At 46.0% G+C, this 15,362-nt stretch overlaps 1 protein-coding gene across 1 annotated transcript in view; it reads left to right on the top strand.

Moving 5' to 3' along the window:
- LOC138583274 (zinc finger protein 282-like) overlaps nt 1-15,362 on the top strand; it is a 71,655-nt gene that overhangs the window by 34,984 nt on the left and 21,309 nt on the right. Inside the window, exons 2-4 of the mRNA XM_069655372.1 lie at nt 3,783-3,909; nt 6,183-6,293; nt 8,797-8,910. Of these exons, the coding sequence (XP_069511473.1) occupies nt 3,783-3,909; nt 6,183-6,293; nt 8,797-8,910 (352 nt within the window). The remainder of the gene's footprint in view (nt 1-3,782; nt 3,910-6,182; nt 6,294-8,796; nt 8,911-15,362) is intronic.

Raw genomic sequence — 15,362 nt, forward strand, 5'->3', positions numbered from 1 at the left:
GTCAAGAGTGTTGGTGATAGAAAGATGGAGGTTACTGAGGGCAGAGTCAGAGGTAGAGTCAGAAGTGGGGAGTAAGGGGGGTGATGGTGGAGGCGAAGACAGCCGCAGTCACTCGTTTCATCAGGCGGGTGTTAGAGAACAAAGTTGGTGCAACATTTGGGGGGTGCGGTCAGGGGGCCAATGGGTCCCACATGAGAGGAGAGAGTGATCTCACCAGGAAAGAGGGGAGACTAGTGGAGGAGAGAAAGAGAGGCTATAGTGTATGAGAGAGTGTTTGTGCTACAGCACATTGGTGCTTTATCTGATAATTATGGGGCACACCTGTTTTCTGTTATGTTCTGGACTGCTCAAGCATGATAATGATTTCCATGCAGTTTTAACTTTTTGCATGCATCTGTTGTATGTCACATACGTTTTACTCTTTTGTGAAAGAGAAAACTCATTTTTACTCCCTTGAGATAAAATGTACTCAAAGTTTAAAAATAGGGAATAAAATACTCCCACCACAAAATCTTATCTGGAGCACAGTTCCTAACACTCCTTGGTTGAGATTTGTAGTGGTTGCTCTGTACTGCATATGATTCCACATCAAGTTCAGTGGAATTGAAATCTGACTTTTGATAACATCAGGATTTCTGCATTTGATTCAGGGGGCCTAGGGTTTAGGTGAAAGGTACTTGTGGGTTTTTGATTGAAAAAATGAATGTTCACCAGTGCCCGTGTGTTGAAATTACACACACCTGTTTGGGAATCAAATCCATAAAGTCATGAAACGTGCATTTGAGGCTCTCTAGTGAGCCCAGACCCCACAACAGAAACATTAATTGTCAGTCAATCCTTTCAGAAGACTTCCAACCAGGTATGGGGCAGTGGCCAGCTTGTTCTAGAACCTCCTCTAGAACACACCCTACTTTTCTATTGAAATCAATTCCAGGGCCCTGACTATTCCACATTAGAAACACTAGGAGGCCCAATTGGTTGACACATGACTTCCTTTACTCGATTCTTGGAAGCGGGAGTTGCAGACAGCTGGATCACCAGCACAGTCAAGTTTGGATACCAACTGAATGTTGCAAAGAGTCCCGGTGAGCCAGGAACTCTGGTAACTCAAGTGCCTTGGAATCCAACCAGGAGCTTGGCATTTCTCTGGTTTCTTCAGGTATTCATGTAAACAAATGCATCCATCCCAGTCAAGTGTTGTTACAATAATGGTGCTAACTCTTGTCACACAGAGTGGCATCCTGGTACTGAAAAGCAAAGGCTTAACCATGTAATAATAAATCCTGTGAGAACTGCGACTTTGTAGAAACAGAAAGGTTATCAGTTTCTTTCTAAAGCCCAGATGTTTCTGAGTCAGTCTTAGGGCAACAGGGATGGACAGCCATAGCTTGTTGGCAGAGAAGGATTAGGTGCAACCTACTGCTCTGCCTTTACCAACTATAAGTAGCACTAGTAAGGTATGAGTTGATGATCTTAAAGTGTGCTGAGTATAATGCAAATGGCATTTTCCCCTAATCAAGGTGGGTCTGTTGATGTGTATGACTCTGTGCACCATGTCTCGGGAGGATAGCTCGGTGGCAACGTGCTCACCTTGGAAGCAAGACAACACAGAGCAACACAGGTTCGATCCCCAGGTCCGCCCTTAGAAACCTCTGGGTATTAAGTGCGTTATAAATAACCTATCATATCATGCAAACAGCCTTCTGCCAGTGGAGTGAATATCTTGCTTGTGAGATATAATCAAAACATCTGGCCTCAGCTGGTTCCTGTTATATTTATAGGTGAGAGTTACTAATAAAGGATATTCTGGTAGGCTGCAGGTATTCTTCAACTTACTTTAACAAGGTAACATAGATTCTGGTAGGCCGCATATATTCTTCAACTTACCTTAACAGGTAACATAGATCATCAGGTCACATCAGGTACATTAAGGAGATAGGGAAATACAGAGGGGAGCCCACTGGCTCCCACCACCCAGGCTACATCTTCCAACTGCCTGGGTGGAATCACAGTCGCACTCAACATTCCAGTCACTCTTCTAGCATTCCATTCATGGCATCTTACCTTGCATTCACACCTAGTGCATTCAGGAAGCAGGGACCAGGCAGGAAAGTCAATCATAACACTTCCCCAACACAGCATTTTGTGCTATTTGCTGGCAACCAATCATGAATTCTAGGGCTCTCAGGGACCTGCTGCTGGAGTAATCTAGAGGAGATAATACTAGAGTGATCACAGTCTGAGTTTTACAATTAATAATATGGTCACATATGTTTTAAAACCCTCATATTAAAATAAATATTTTTTGACTGACATCTCCAATTTGTATCCTTAAGGGCAGACACTTTAGTCAGTCATGACACCTACAATGTTTACCTTTTGTGTTGGGGAGGGAATAGCACACAGCTGTAAAGGCCACAGTGTTTTCAGGCACGTTTTCCCACGAATCCTACCAAAAGGTATCTCTGTTTTCAATGGATTCCATTTAAAGAAATGGTTGCACACCCATATCTTCATTAGCAACATTGCTTTTATGAAATACAGAATTGGCTCTGATGAGCTGAGAACAAGATTTAAAATGTAGCTGTGTATCATCTGCAATACAAAACGCAAATTCTCCATTTTTGTTGCATTTTAATTAAAGAGGGGCGATAAATAGTGAACAATAAAGGGGACATGGCAGAGTCCTGGGCCTCTCCGCCTTCCATCTTGTGAGGTGTGGCCATGGTTACTTGCCTGGTAGTGATCTGAAAGGAATGATCTCATCCCATTGACTTCTATACCTCTGATACCTACATTGAAAAGATGCTTTGGCCCACAATATCCAACGCTGCAGGTGAAACTGATAGGGCAAGTGCTCCAGCTCCTCCTCCCTCAAATCATCAATAAAAATGAAGTTCTGCTGTGTTTGTTTTCAAACCCTGCACAAACCATCTACAGCTTACCATTGTTCTCCACAAATTCTTTCAACGTTTTTGTGACCATTTTCTGCACCAACTTGGCTGGGAATACTTAGAAACCAACGTAAAGTTAGAAAGATCAATTGGTACACTTTGTTTTCTTGTAATGGTGTGTGTGGTGCTATTTTTAAATTGTGTTGGAAACCAGTGCCTTATCTACCATCATCATAGGCTCCAAAATGCTGCTGTTTTTTTACTCCTGTGGCTTAACCATTCAGAGTTCAAAATTATCACTAGCCTTTGGCTAGTGATAATTGGCACTTGTCCAGTAAGATATGGTGTGCTATTTGTGTATAAAACGTAGGTGGCGAGTGACTTCGTATGGCTGGTTGGTAGCTTCCAACTTGAAATGTACCCCTGTGTGAGGTTACTGAATGACTACATTTGTTACCGGTAAAAGCTCACATTGTTTTCAAGTCTATCTAGACTGTGCATCCAGCCTTCTATGATGAGGGACCTAACTTCATATCAGAAAGCTTCAAACAGTGCATTCCAGTGCAATCCTTATAACATGTGAAACACCTGTGTATAGGCGCGTTACAAATACCATATCATATCATATATCATATCATATCATTCCCCTTGGGGCTTATCACATGGACACTTATTATCAGTCCTGACGTTCAAGACCATTTCTCTTAACCCAATTATCTTTCAGTATACTCTCTCTTACTAGGTTACGGCTTTGGTTGTGCTGTGGTTTCTTTAGAGCAAAGTGGCTGTAATCGGTATAGAACATCTGCGCTTTAAGTAATATGATAAGGAAAAGTCGAGCTTGCGAGTAATGGTAACCAATTATAATGAAGGCACTTTCTATTCTAGACCCAGGGCAGCTTCCTGGACGCTTCTGTCTATTTCTCTGAAGAGGAGTGGAAGCTATTGCAGGAATGGCAGAAGGAACTTTACAGGAACGTGATGAAGGAGATCCACCAAGCGTTGACTTCACTTGGTAAATTTACTGTGACCAACTTAAGTTTTATATTTTATGAAGTATGCCTTACCTGGTATGTTGTTTCTCAGATTTCATTTTCAGTCTTAGATAGACTCCAAAGTGTTCTAATTCTATTAAACGTATTGTTATGATGAAGGTGATTATCTCCATCTGCTCAATTTTCCTATTGATTATCTTGTTCATGTGGAGCAAAACCTCTGCTTTTAAAAAACGCCACCAATGTTATGGCTGTATAGTCCATTCCAGGATTTGTCCTTCTGAAAGTGACATAATTGTAAATATCCTTGTGATTATTGTAATAATTTTGAGTTCGGCTAGGGTTGGTTTGTCGCTACGTTACTCCCATTGCTTTCCAACTGCACTGCTCTCGCTCTACGTGAAACTCTTTGCGGCTGAGTGCATTTGCTTCTCAGTATCCGTCTCTGCTTTTATGTCCGTAGCATTGTTTTGACTGGTAGTGATGGTAGCTCTGGGGCAAGGTGCTTGTCTTGGAAGTAAGACAAAACTGAGCATCGTGGGTTTGATACCCGATCCCGCGTTTAGAGGCTGGGCTCAGGCATGAAGCAGCACATATACCGGCAATGTAATGCTTACTTTTTTCTTTTTTTTTTTTTACATCTGCCCACATGTATCTGTTGATTTTCACTGCCATTCTGTCACTGCTATTATGTTTATGTTTATGTGTTTATGTTTATTGAATTCATATAGCGCTTTCCGCCAAAGTGCTTTACAGAGTAACAACAAGATACAAAATTTAAAGAAGCTTATATACAAAAGTGAAACAAACCAGAAGTACAGTATATGGAACAATTTACTCAAGGGGCGGGGAGGAGGAGGGAGAGGGGAGGGGAGGAAGGTTAAGGGGTATGAGAGTCAGGTTCGATGTTAGCAGGGTGGGAGAAGGGGGTGGAGGGGGCAGGAGGGGGGAGTATCCTAGGTGGCCTCCTACGCCTCTTGGTAGCAGTGCCCAGTGAGGTCAGGGGGAGGAGGGGGGAGGAGAGGGGTGAGAGGGGGTAGGGGTTTGAGTGGGGGTTGGGGGGTGGGGAGAGTCAGGGAGGGGAGTGGAGAAGAAGGGATTTCAAGGAGGAGCGGAAGGATGAGTAGGTGGGGGAGGAGCGGATGGAGAGAGGTAGGGAGTTCCAGTGGAGGGGGGCCAAGAGTTGGAAGGAGCGGAAGCGTGAAGCGGCTCAGGGGTACTGTGAGAAGGTAGAGATCAGCGGACCGGAGAGAACGGGAGGGATGGTAAAATGAGAGGAGGGAACAGAGATGGGGGGCGAGGTCATGGAGAGATTTGTAGACAAGACAGAGGAATTGAAATTTCAGTTGTGAGAGGAAGGGAAGCCAGCCGAGTTGAGAGAACGAGGTAGAGATAGAGTCACGAGGACCGAGAAGACATAGAGTACGGATGGAGGAGTGGTAGATTGGATTTTAGGGGAGTCAGGTGGGAGGCAGGGAGACCAAAAAGAAGAGAGGAGCAGTAGAAAAGGCGGGAGAAAATAAGGGAGGAAATTAGGAGTTTAGAAGCATGGAAGGTGAGGGAGGAGTGGATCTTGCGGATGTTGAACAGGTGGTGCCGACAGGCGCGAGAGGTTAGGGAGATATGGTTAGAAAAGGAAAGAGAGGAGTCGAGGTGGAGGCCAAGATTGTGGGCGTGGGACGAGATGGGGAGATTGGATGGGGGAAAATGGATGAAAGGGGGGGGGTGTGGAGAGAGTGTTAGGAGGGAAGAAAAGCACTTCAGTCTTGTCAGTGTTGAGGGAAAGAAAGTGGGAAGACATCCAGTTTTTTATGGCCGTGAGGCAGGAAGAAAGAGTGTGGTGGAGGTCAGCAGTGAAGGAAGAGAAGGAGAGGAAGAGTTGTGTGTCATCGGCGTAGAAGTGGTAAGAGATGCCGAAGGAAGAGATGACAGGGGCGAGAAGGGAGGTATAGAGAGAGAAAAGAAAGGGTCCAAGTGCAGAACCCTGAGGGACTCCGTAGCTCAGGGAAAAGCTGTCGGAGGTACGACCCCCCCAGGAGACCGTGAAAGATCGGTTGGAGAGGTAAGAGGAGAGCCAGGAGAGGACAGTGCCTTTGAAGCCAAAAGAGGACAGAGTGCTGAGAAGTAAGGGGTGGTCTACAGTGTCAAAAGCTGCAGAGAGGTATTATGTAATTGCATGTCTGCCTCAAAGTGACCTTTTGGGGGTTTGAGCCATGTCATCACATTGGTTATGCTGTAATGGCCATATCATCTATTTTCTGTGGATTGATACTTTATTCTGTTTCCTTTCGAGGCCCCATTATTGCTGCCACTGTCTCTTCATTGCGAGCTAAAGAAAAGGAAGAACATTGCCTCGCGGAGGACCAGTACCCTGAGAGCCAACAAAGGGTTAATCACACGCTAAGTAAGTAAGATGAGAATGAACAGACCGCTGACGCTGATATTCTGGCTCTTTCCCTCTACAACTAGCACTGATAACACAGCTGGGGCTGCACACACACACACACACTTTGGGCCTCATTACACGGATGGCGGTAAGGATTTACCAGTACCGGTAAAATACCGGTACCGGTAAATCCTTACCGCCTTACTACGAGGTCCCTTTGCGGGTTGTGGGATTTAACGCCTGCTTTTTGCAGGCGTTAAAAACCAACCTGCAAAGGGACCCAGGGAGCTAATTACAGTACCGCAATTTGCGGTACCGTAATTAGCGCCTTCCCCATTCCCATTGAGCACTATGGGCCAAAAATGTGAATGGGGAAGGGCAATGGTGGAAGGGGGAATTACCGCCCCGCCAACCTTGGAATGGGGCGGTAATTCCCCTTTCCGCCAAGGCGGTGCCGGTATTTTACCGGCATGAACCATGGCGCTAATAGCGCCATGGTTCTCTGCCATCCGTGTAATGAGGCCCATTGAGTTCAGCAAATTATGGAAATTAGCTCTTACCATGACCATTTGCTCATTGAAAGCCTTGTCCAATTTGGAAGGCGTTAGATCTAAATATATGGGCATGATAGCCTTCATGCATGGTCGAAATGGAAATGAGGTAACTTATGTCACATTTAGGATTCCCTTCACTGGAGTGTGGCAATACCAAATAGGGATACACTGCGGCAGGGAAGCACTGATGGTTTGCCTTTCTAAATGACTATATTAAGTAGCCACCCAAAAGCAATGCTTTTGAGCCCGGTTGTTGAACTGATGGTAGAATGGTACAGGCAAGTGCCAAGAAGGAATGTACCGTCTGACGATTGCTGACGTGTGGTGGGAGGAAGTGCACCAGACACACCTAACACCGAAAATTAGGTAAATGGAGAAACGGGTACCTCAGATATGCAGAGTTCAAAATGAGCAATCGCCTGGAAACACAGGTGCCTTATTTAGAGATGATTTGCTTTGGGTCTGGACGAAGCCCAGAAAGCTCCTTGCATTTCACGTTCACGAAAGCTGGAAGATAGCGCTCAGCTAAGCGCGCCATGTGCTACCAGCCAATCACCGGCCTGTTCACTTGCTCATTTTTGTGTCGATGCAAGGGGTGGGGGGTGAGGCACAGAGTTTCAAGCATCCAATCCCTGACAGTTGCCCACAGACACCGGGGTTAAGAGCTTGTCAGTACAGGTCTATGAGCTCCAGGCAGAGTACTCACCAACCCTCTTTCCTCTCTGCACCTGCATGTGTCCCCACCAAGCCCAGGAAAGCCCCCCACCCCCAGCAGTCCCACCAGTGTGAATGATACTCTGCAAAGGTAGTGTAGAGCAGGAATGAGAGCTGCAGGACATGAGTGAAAAACCCGACTTAAAGGCCTGCCAAATATGCCAGGGTGCCTTCCACAAATAGCCAAAGGTAAAAAAAAAAAAGTTGGCTGATCAAAGCCCTGGGTCCATAACAAAGTTGCAGGCTTCTAGTGGGGTAAAAATCCAAAAAGCCACAAGCATTCTTAGTCTATTTTGAGCAGGGTTGGTTCAACAGGCGAGTGGACCAGATTTCATGAAGTTAAATCAATGAACATAGCATATTATGTTTTTAAGGAAGTGATTCTGCTTTTCTTGAAATTGCTTTGAAGGATTGACTGCAGCGGGCACACATTCGATGCAATCAAAATAAAGAGGGTAAATCCAACAGGATATGTTGGTACCTTAAATTGCTACTTGCAATGCTGGCCACTCACAACGACGTTACTATGATAAATCTGAGGCACTACTGGTGCCGGCCAATTCAATTCACAAAAGATGTTACGAGGACAAGTTCAGTAGGTTGAGTTAGTGGTATCCATAGTAACTTCCTTTGTGAAGTAAATGGTCCACTCCAGAAGTAAGTCAAAGAATGACTTATAAGGAACGTATTTGTGAATCGGCCCCTGTATTGCTTTGGCATTCAGCATGAGTTAGAATGACTAGCAGTTAACTCATTTGGATGAACTGAATAGTGATTCAGCGCCAAGATGTCTTCAGGCGAACGTGCGCTTTACCAAGTTCATTTAACACAACATAGCATAGCATTGCAAGATGACTTGTTATTTTCCGCCATTTCCGGACAGTTATGGTGCATACTTTTATGCAATCTGTGCAATTACAAAGTGACACTGAAATTGACTACTTGAACCTCTAACCAGGAGCAGTTCTTGACTGCGGCTCCTGGAGTCCTGTCTCAGCTCTTGCAGGCACTAGAACTGGTCAGGGGCAGCATCTGCCTGTTCTCTCATTACTCGGCCAGAAAGAAGTGGTCAGGCATTTGCCTTTTCTTTGTGGCTCCGTGTCCCTTGTTCACGGATGCTTACAGCGTGACTGAGAACGTTTAATATTTTGGGAACTATGTCATTTAAAGATATTCATATAGAGTAGAAGTATCCTCCAAGGAATACAGGCCTGAGAGCGGATATATCATGAGTCTGTGTCTTCATGTTGCAGATGAGACGATGGTTCACAATGATGTCCTGTTTAAGAAGACGTATGAAGAGCATCTGCACCTGAGCCATCCTCAGGACTCGGACGGAAGGGAGAGCAGTGATCGTCTCAGTATAGGTGAGGTTTTCTGCTTAAAAGCATCAGCTAAACAATGGCTTGACATCGAATGCTTAATTATTTGCATATTTATCCCTACATCATAAGCATCAGACGTGTGGCGCCCAGTAACACATTTGCAAAGTCTCAATTGTCCGTTTTATAGGGGGAGAGGGTGATGCAGGAAGTCCAGAAGCACAAGCGGTGCTGTCTAGATTGGGTGATAGCATACATACATTGGTGTGGAAGCCCTGCACAACGTTGACCGTTTTTAGTGTGAGTGTGATTCTTGCCCTGCTGATTGTCCTTAAAGATTAATGCAATTGTACTCTGGGAATTACACAGTCGCCTCAAATGGTCCTTTTTCTTGTTATTGTGCATTAGCAACCTGGACGAGTCAGTTAAAATGCTCTGAATGCAGGATGTATACACAAGTACAAATCCTGAGTGCTGAGCTCCCTGACCCTCGCCATGATTCCCCTGTTGCCGCCTTATAGCCTTTAGAACCCCTGATGTGCAGACAGAGGTGCTAAAGTCTCTTTTCTATTAATAAATAAATACAATAAAACCACCTCAGCTATCTGTGAAGTTACTGGGATCTCCTAAAGTCAAGTCTGTTTTCCATGTTGATGATGTTGCAGTCATCAACATTGAAAAGTGACTTCAGAAGTGGCTTTGGAGATAATCTTCTGGGTTTTTACCACCCAGGATAGGATATTTTAATTGCCCCTCATTTCACTCTAGCCCTTAACATGATCACTGGGCTATTACTGGCAAGGTCGCCCTATGTAATAAGACCTCATTGGTGGGTATGAACTATAATCGGGTGATGCAAGAAGCCCTGAGCAATAGGTCTACCACTCTGTCCTCAGGCCTCTAAGAGCACAGTTTTCAAAGGAGTAACTTAAAACCAGGATTAAGGAACCTATACGATTCATCAAACAACCAGGAAAGAGGAATAGCAACCCACAATGGTGAAAAGAAGCAGCATGAAGTACAGGGAGTACCACAGGTATATTACCCACAGTTGGGATCGTAGTTTGTCTGAGGAGAAAACAATAAACTGTATAATGAGGGAGCGAGAGTGACACAGAGAGACGCACCCAACTTGGCTGTGCCACCAAGATAGGAAATGTTGACGGGCACACACACAGGACAAAATCCCATGGGCCACTGCCTGCGTTATGCCCAGATTAAGGTTTTGTTCAAAAGATCAAAGCAGAAAAAACATTCTGGGCTGGTGTGACTTGGCTCTCAGGAGGAGCCCTCGCCTTCTGACCCACCTGATCCAGTTCCTTGTCTGATCCCCCCCAATGCTGGGGTACCGCCTACCTGGCGAGAATCCTTCTTGTCTGATGTGATTGCCCTGTGTGTTGCTGTAGATTGGTCAGAACGTATGGGTTGGGTCATGCCGGGGATATGAGAACACTTCTCCATGAACATCACTATGTACAGCAACCTGCATGTGGCTATGCCAATGGTAGGCCCTACTCATGCGGTTGTGGTGCTGTATTGCCTAATAGCAGCTTCAGAAGATGTCCTACAACCGGTCTCTGCTTAATGGAGATCTTGTTTTTTAGATTTACATTCCTGCCCTTTTTGCCTCTTCTAATACTCCCTTTGCTTTTGACACCTCACCAAACTAGCTTTGTTGAAAACTGTAATAACCATGAAAACATCCATAGCATGATTAATCTGATTGATTGGAGAAAGCGCTCTGGTTAGAAAGTAGCACTTTTATTACAGTGCATTCAATACCATCAGTTGGTCCTATATGAGTACACTGCTGTGAACACCTTTGGATTTGGCCCCCAGTTTTCCAAGATTAACTTGGCTAACTTTCAAATGCCTCGCTCAAGTATTTGGGTTAATAGGTGTAAAGACTGGAGGGGGGTGTCTGTACTCCTGCTCTCTATATGGTAGAGGAGAGGCACAGATGACCCCAGCCAAGATTATCTATATTGGTAAAACGTGGCGAGAAATCAAGGCCTAGCTCTCAGGAGGTGATGCAGGCTGGTTCTTAAGTACAGTGTAGTCCCCAAGCCCCCACAAAGGAATGCCCACACACTGTATTAGTGAAAACACAGTTCTTCATATAATTAAGGTTCAAGATTATATATACAATCACAATAACTTACTTTGTGCTCAGTTAATCTACAATGGCAAATATATACACAGTTCTACGTGGTACCACAATTACTATTGGATTTCATTAAAGTGCATCAACTGTACTTCGGTCAAATGTCACACGAATCAATTAATGGGAACCAACAATAGACATAGGAGGAAAGCAGTTGGTTAGAACAATTGGCCGAATACTGAGCCCCTACCACCAGGCACACTGCTGTATGAGGATCCCCCCACCTGGGCAACCTGTAAATAAAGATAGATCGTACAAGCCCACTCCATATATTGTTCACAAGAGTCTTATTTCCTTCTAATTAGTTCTACAACCCCAGTGTACCTGGAATAGCACAGTTCGAAGTCGGGTCGTCGACGGATCCTTCTTGAGCGGCTGGCTCCCTTTTAGGCAGAAGCCACGGATCGTCGAGATCCCACGAGGAAAAAGGGTGAACACTGTCGTTGCGGCAGCAGCTTCGGTTCTTGCAGTGCTCGTTGACGATCGGTCGAAAACGTCCTGCAAGCGGAGGCATGTAGTGCACCTCGACGACGAGTGTTCGTTGCCGCAAGGAGTCAATGAAGAACTTTGGCCCAGCAAGGGCGTCGAGTCGTCAGCGTCTCTGCGGTCTTCATGTGGCGGAAACCCACCAGTGGATTCTCCTCAGTCGTTGGCGGCCTTGTCTTACTCCGGCAAAACGAAAGCAGTCGACGAGGATGAGCAAGGGAGTCCTTTTTTCAATGCTCCTAGGCAAAGGAGCACTGCTGCACTGGTCCGTGACGGCAGTTGTCGACGGTAATGGATTTCAGTGTCCGGGCTCTACTCTTCATGAATCCGCGGTGGTCCCCGTCTCCGGTCGGCAGCCTTTTGAGGGTCTGACGTCCAGGGAGCTTTGGCAAAGATCAGCTGGTGCACGATGGTCCCTCGTAGCTCGGGAAGAGGTATCCTAACCAGGTCCTCTCTTGGATCAGTTCCTTGACAGTTATGCAGCTGTCAGATTAGCAAAGGACAGCAGCAGCAAAGCTTCTTCTTCAAGTGGGCTTCAAGGTTAAGCATCAAGTTCAAGGTTAAGCATCAGGTATCGACTTGAGCTTCTGAACGATTTCTAGCAGTGAGAGGCCCCCAGATAAACTGTTCTGTCTCTCATTCATTCTGCTGGGTCACAATCAGACAACCAATCACTCAGAAGGGCATTCAGCAGTCAGGCAGCCAATCAGGCTTACAGTGCATTCAGGCCATTCTCCTCGCTCTCAGACACTCACAACAAGGAATGTGTATTGGGACAAGTACCCATCCATTCAGCACTACACACTGCATTCGGGCAGGGCTGTCTCAGTGTTTGTGTCACATACCAGAAACTAGACACCCATAACAAGAAGTGCATATTGGTCATCCACTCCATTTACCCAGGTCCCAGCCCAAGGGTGTACCAACAACATACAGTCACTGGGAAGGCTCCAGCCAGTCTGGCCTGTATTTCCCCACAATCCCATATATGGAACTTCCACCCAACAGCCAGTCAGGGGGAAGGGACAGAGTCAGGGCTACCTGGGACTTCGGGAATACAAGTTAACAGGCAATAGAAAGCAAGAGGCCACAGGGGACATCTTGTTTCCTATCAGGAATCAACTGATTCCAATGGCAGGGCCTGGGTATCCCAAAATGGAGGATACTCAGAGCACCTGTCAAATTCAGCATGGAGCTGCCACTAGCCCATACCCTGCTCTGTGGGCCACACACAGGTGCCCAAAAACATACACTAGGAGTAGAGGGTCGTACTCCCATCCATGGGTGCCATAAGGGTATCCCAACGGTCTGTTTACAAAACCAAGCAGAGGAAGAGCCACACCGCCAGGAGTCCCACATGAACTCCTGCGCGGAAAACAATACAGAACATACATGATAAAGCAATAAAGGACAAGGATATGGAGGCCCTGTCCCTCCAATACATTTCCAGCATCACAATAGGACACTGTACAAAAACCCTTGTTGGTCCGCGGCATACCTGTGCAGGAAAAGGGGGCAGAGTTTAAGGCACTATGTGGAAATCTGTTGTATGTAACACCTGATGGGGCGGGGAAGACTGGGCCAGTTTAGGCAGGCGCAGCAGACCAGTTAGAGGATAGGGAAATATACCCCAAGTAGTACAAATTTATGAGTTGTTCAGGTGAGGTCTGAAGAGGAGGTGGCAGAACAAGAGAGCAGCAGAGAGAAGGACGGTGGGGCGTATTGTGGGGCAGGTGAGCCATTGGTCAGTAACTGCAAGGGTTACTGCATTGTCAGTGTGCATGAAAGAATGACAAGTGCATTTAGAAGAAGAGTGTAGAGATGTTTGCACAGAAGCTGGGGTGGGTGGAGTAGTAGTAGTAGTAGTAGTAGTAGTGGGAGGAGGGAGTAATAATGTGGAGGAGGGAGTAGTAGTGTGAAGGAGGAAGTAGTAGTATGGCAAATAAATGAATACACTCAAAGGGTGGAGGCAGGAGCTGGAAGGAGTGAGAGACATCAGAGGGACAAAGGAGAAAGACGCAAGGAATAGAGAAGGTGGGTGGAATTGTAGGAAAGAGAGTAGTAAGAAGACAACATCAGGAAGTCAGAGGGGAAGAAGTATGTGGGCGTGATAAAAAGCACACTGAATCGGGCAGAATATCTGGAAGGCACGATCCTAAATCCCTGTTCAAATAACTAACCCCTGGATAGTATAGGGTCTAAAAAATCTAACAAGTCCCTCAAAGAGCCTAGGTAGATGAGGCATTCTGCATTTAGGACATCACCTCTAGTATAATTCAGAACCTAGAAAGTAGGGGACAATATTCACTATATACTAGCATGCAGAGTAGGGATGCTTGGGATTGGTGCTTTTCTGGATGAGAGAGAGAGGGATGGCCCTATGTCCCTAATAAATCAAATAAAAACACTTGTACTGTCACTTGAGATTCAGAGTATTGTTCCGGCCATCTGTGACACTTCCCAATTGCGATCGTATCCACCAGGACAGAAGCGTGGAATAATGCGCTCTGGAAATCACAACCTGATGGCTTGCCCTAAGCCAACTGCATAGAATTCATCTTAACACACAACTATTTCACATTTGGTACCAATATCTATTGGGACGGCCATGGGCACTCGGATGGCACTTCAGTAGGCCAATCTATTCATGGCACCACTTCCAAATGATTTCCTTTTCACCTGTGACAGCAGACCACTAAGATATCTGCAATACATTGATCATATCCACTTTATTTGGACTGCTGGGGAACAGGACCTTATTAGCTTCAAACTCTCCTACTCTCCTGAAAAAGTACATTTCCTTGACACCAGAATAACAATAAGGGATGGCCAGCTAAAGACCACAGTATATTGCATACCAATAGACCGGGCCAGCTATTTGAAGAGGGACAGCTTCCACCCAGTGCACACAAAGCATGCCACAATATTCAGCCAGTAAATATGGTACAAGTGAATATGCTCAGACACAAGGTACTGGGATAAAAACATAAACGATTTGAGATCCGACTTCCTAAACCACAGATAAAACTGAAGGATTATGGATGGACAAATCCACCAGGCAACAATTATCCCCACAGCAACATCATGGAATGGAGCAGGCAATATCCTCCCTATGGAATCGCAAGGTACCTGGATGGGAATGGCAGGATAATCAGGAAGTTACACCGTTGCGAGAACATCATTATCTGCGTTCTGCTTGTCTTATGTCTTTCCTTGCAGCCGCAACAAAGCATTTTCACGCTGGGTGGGTCGGTTAGAGGAACGTCTGCGTCACTGCAAGAAAGCACCCATCTTCCCTGTGGAGATGTGCATGGTCTCCTGACCTTCAATGAGTGCCCCAGAATCCACGGTAGGCGATGGCCTGGCCGTAATATGCTGTAAGGTACTAAAACAGGAAGCACAGCAGTGGAGTCCTAACACAATGGTTGTTACATAAATCCAGAGTTGGAATCTCTCCTCAAGATGGATCAAGAACTGCAACCCATACTGAAAAAAGATGATCTGTGGAAGTGAGAGGCAAGCCAAAATGGGGAAGGCTGTGTGGGAGACCCCAGGCAGAGCCACAGTTTTGATCCAGGGAATTAACAGACCGCGTTGAGGGTAAGTTGCGTTATGCAGATGGACTAGGTCCCCCTCTGGCAATAACAGACCGACTACACCAAAAAAACAGTGAGTGAGGGATGCATAGTGAGTGAGGGGCCCACAGTGGGTGAGGGGCCCACAGGGAGAGGGAGGCACACAGTGAGAGCGAGGTGCACAGTGAGACAGCAAGGCGGGCGATCACATAGACGCAGAGAGAGAGCCAGGAACAGAGACAGCAACGAAAGAGAGAGGCAGGTAGGCACAG

Source organism: Ambystoma mexicanum, chromosome 3q (genome assembly GCF_040938575.1).
Source record: "Ambystoma mexicanum isolate Mex_15411 chromosome 3q, UKY_AmexF1_1, whole genome shotgun sequence".
Taxonomy (NCBI): domain Eukaryota; kingdom Metazoa; phylum Chordata; class Amphibia; order Caudata; family Ambystomatidae; genus Ambystoma; species Ambystoma mexicanum.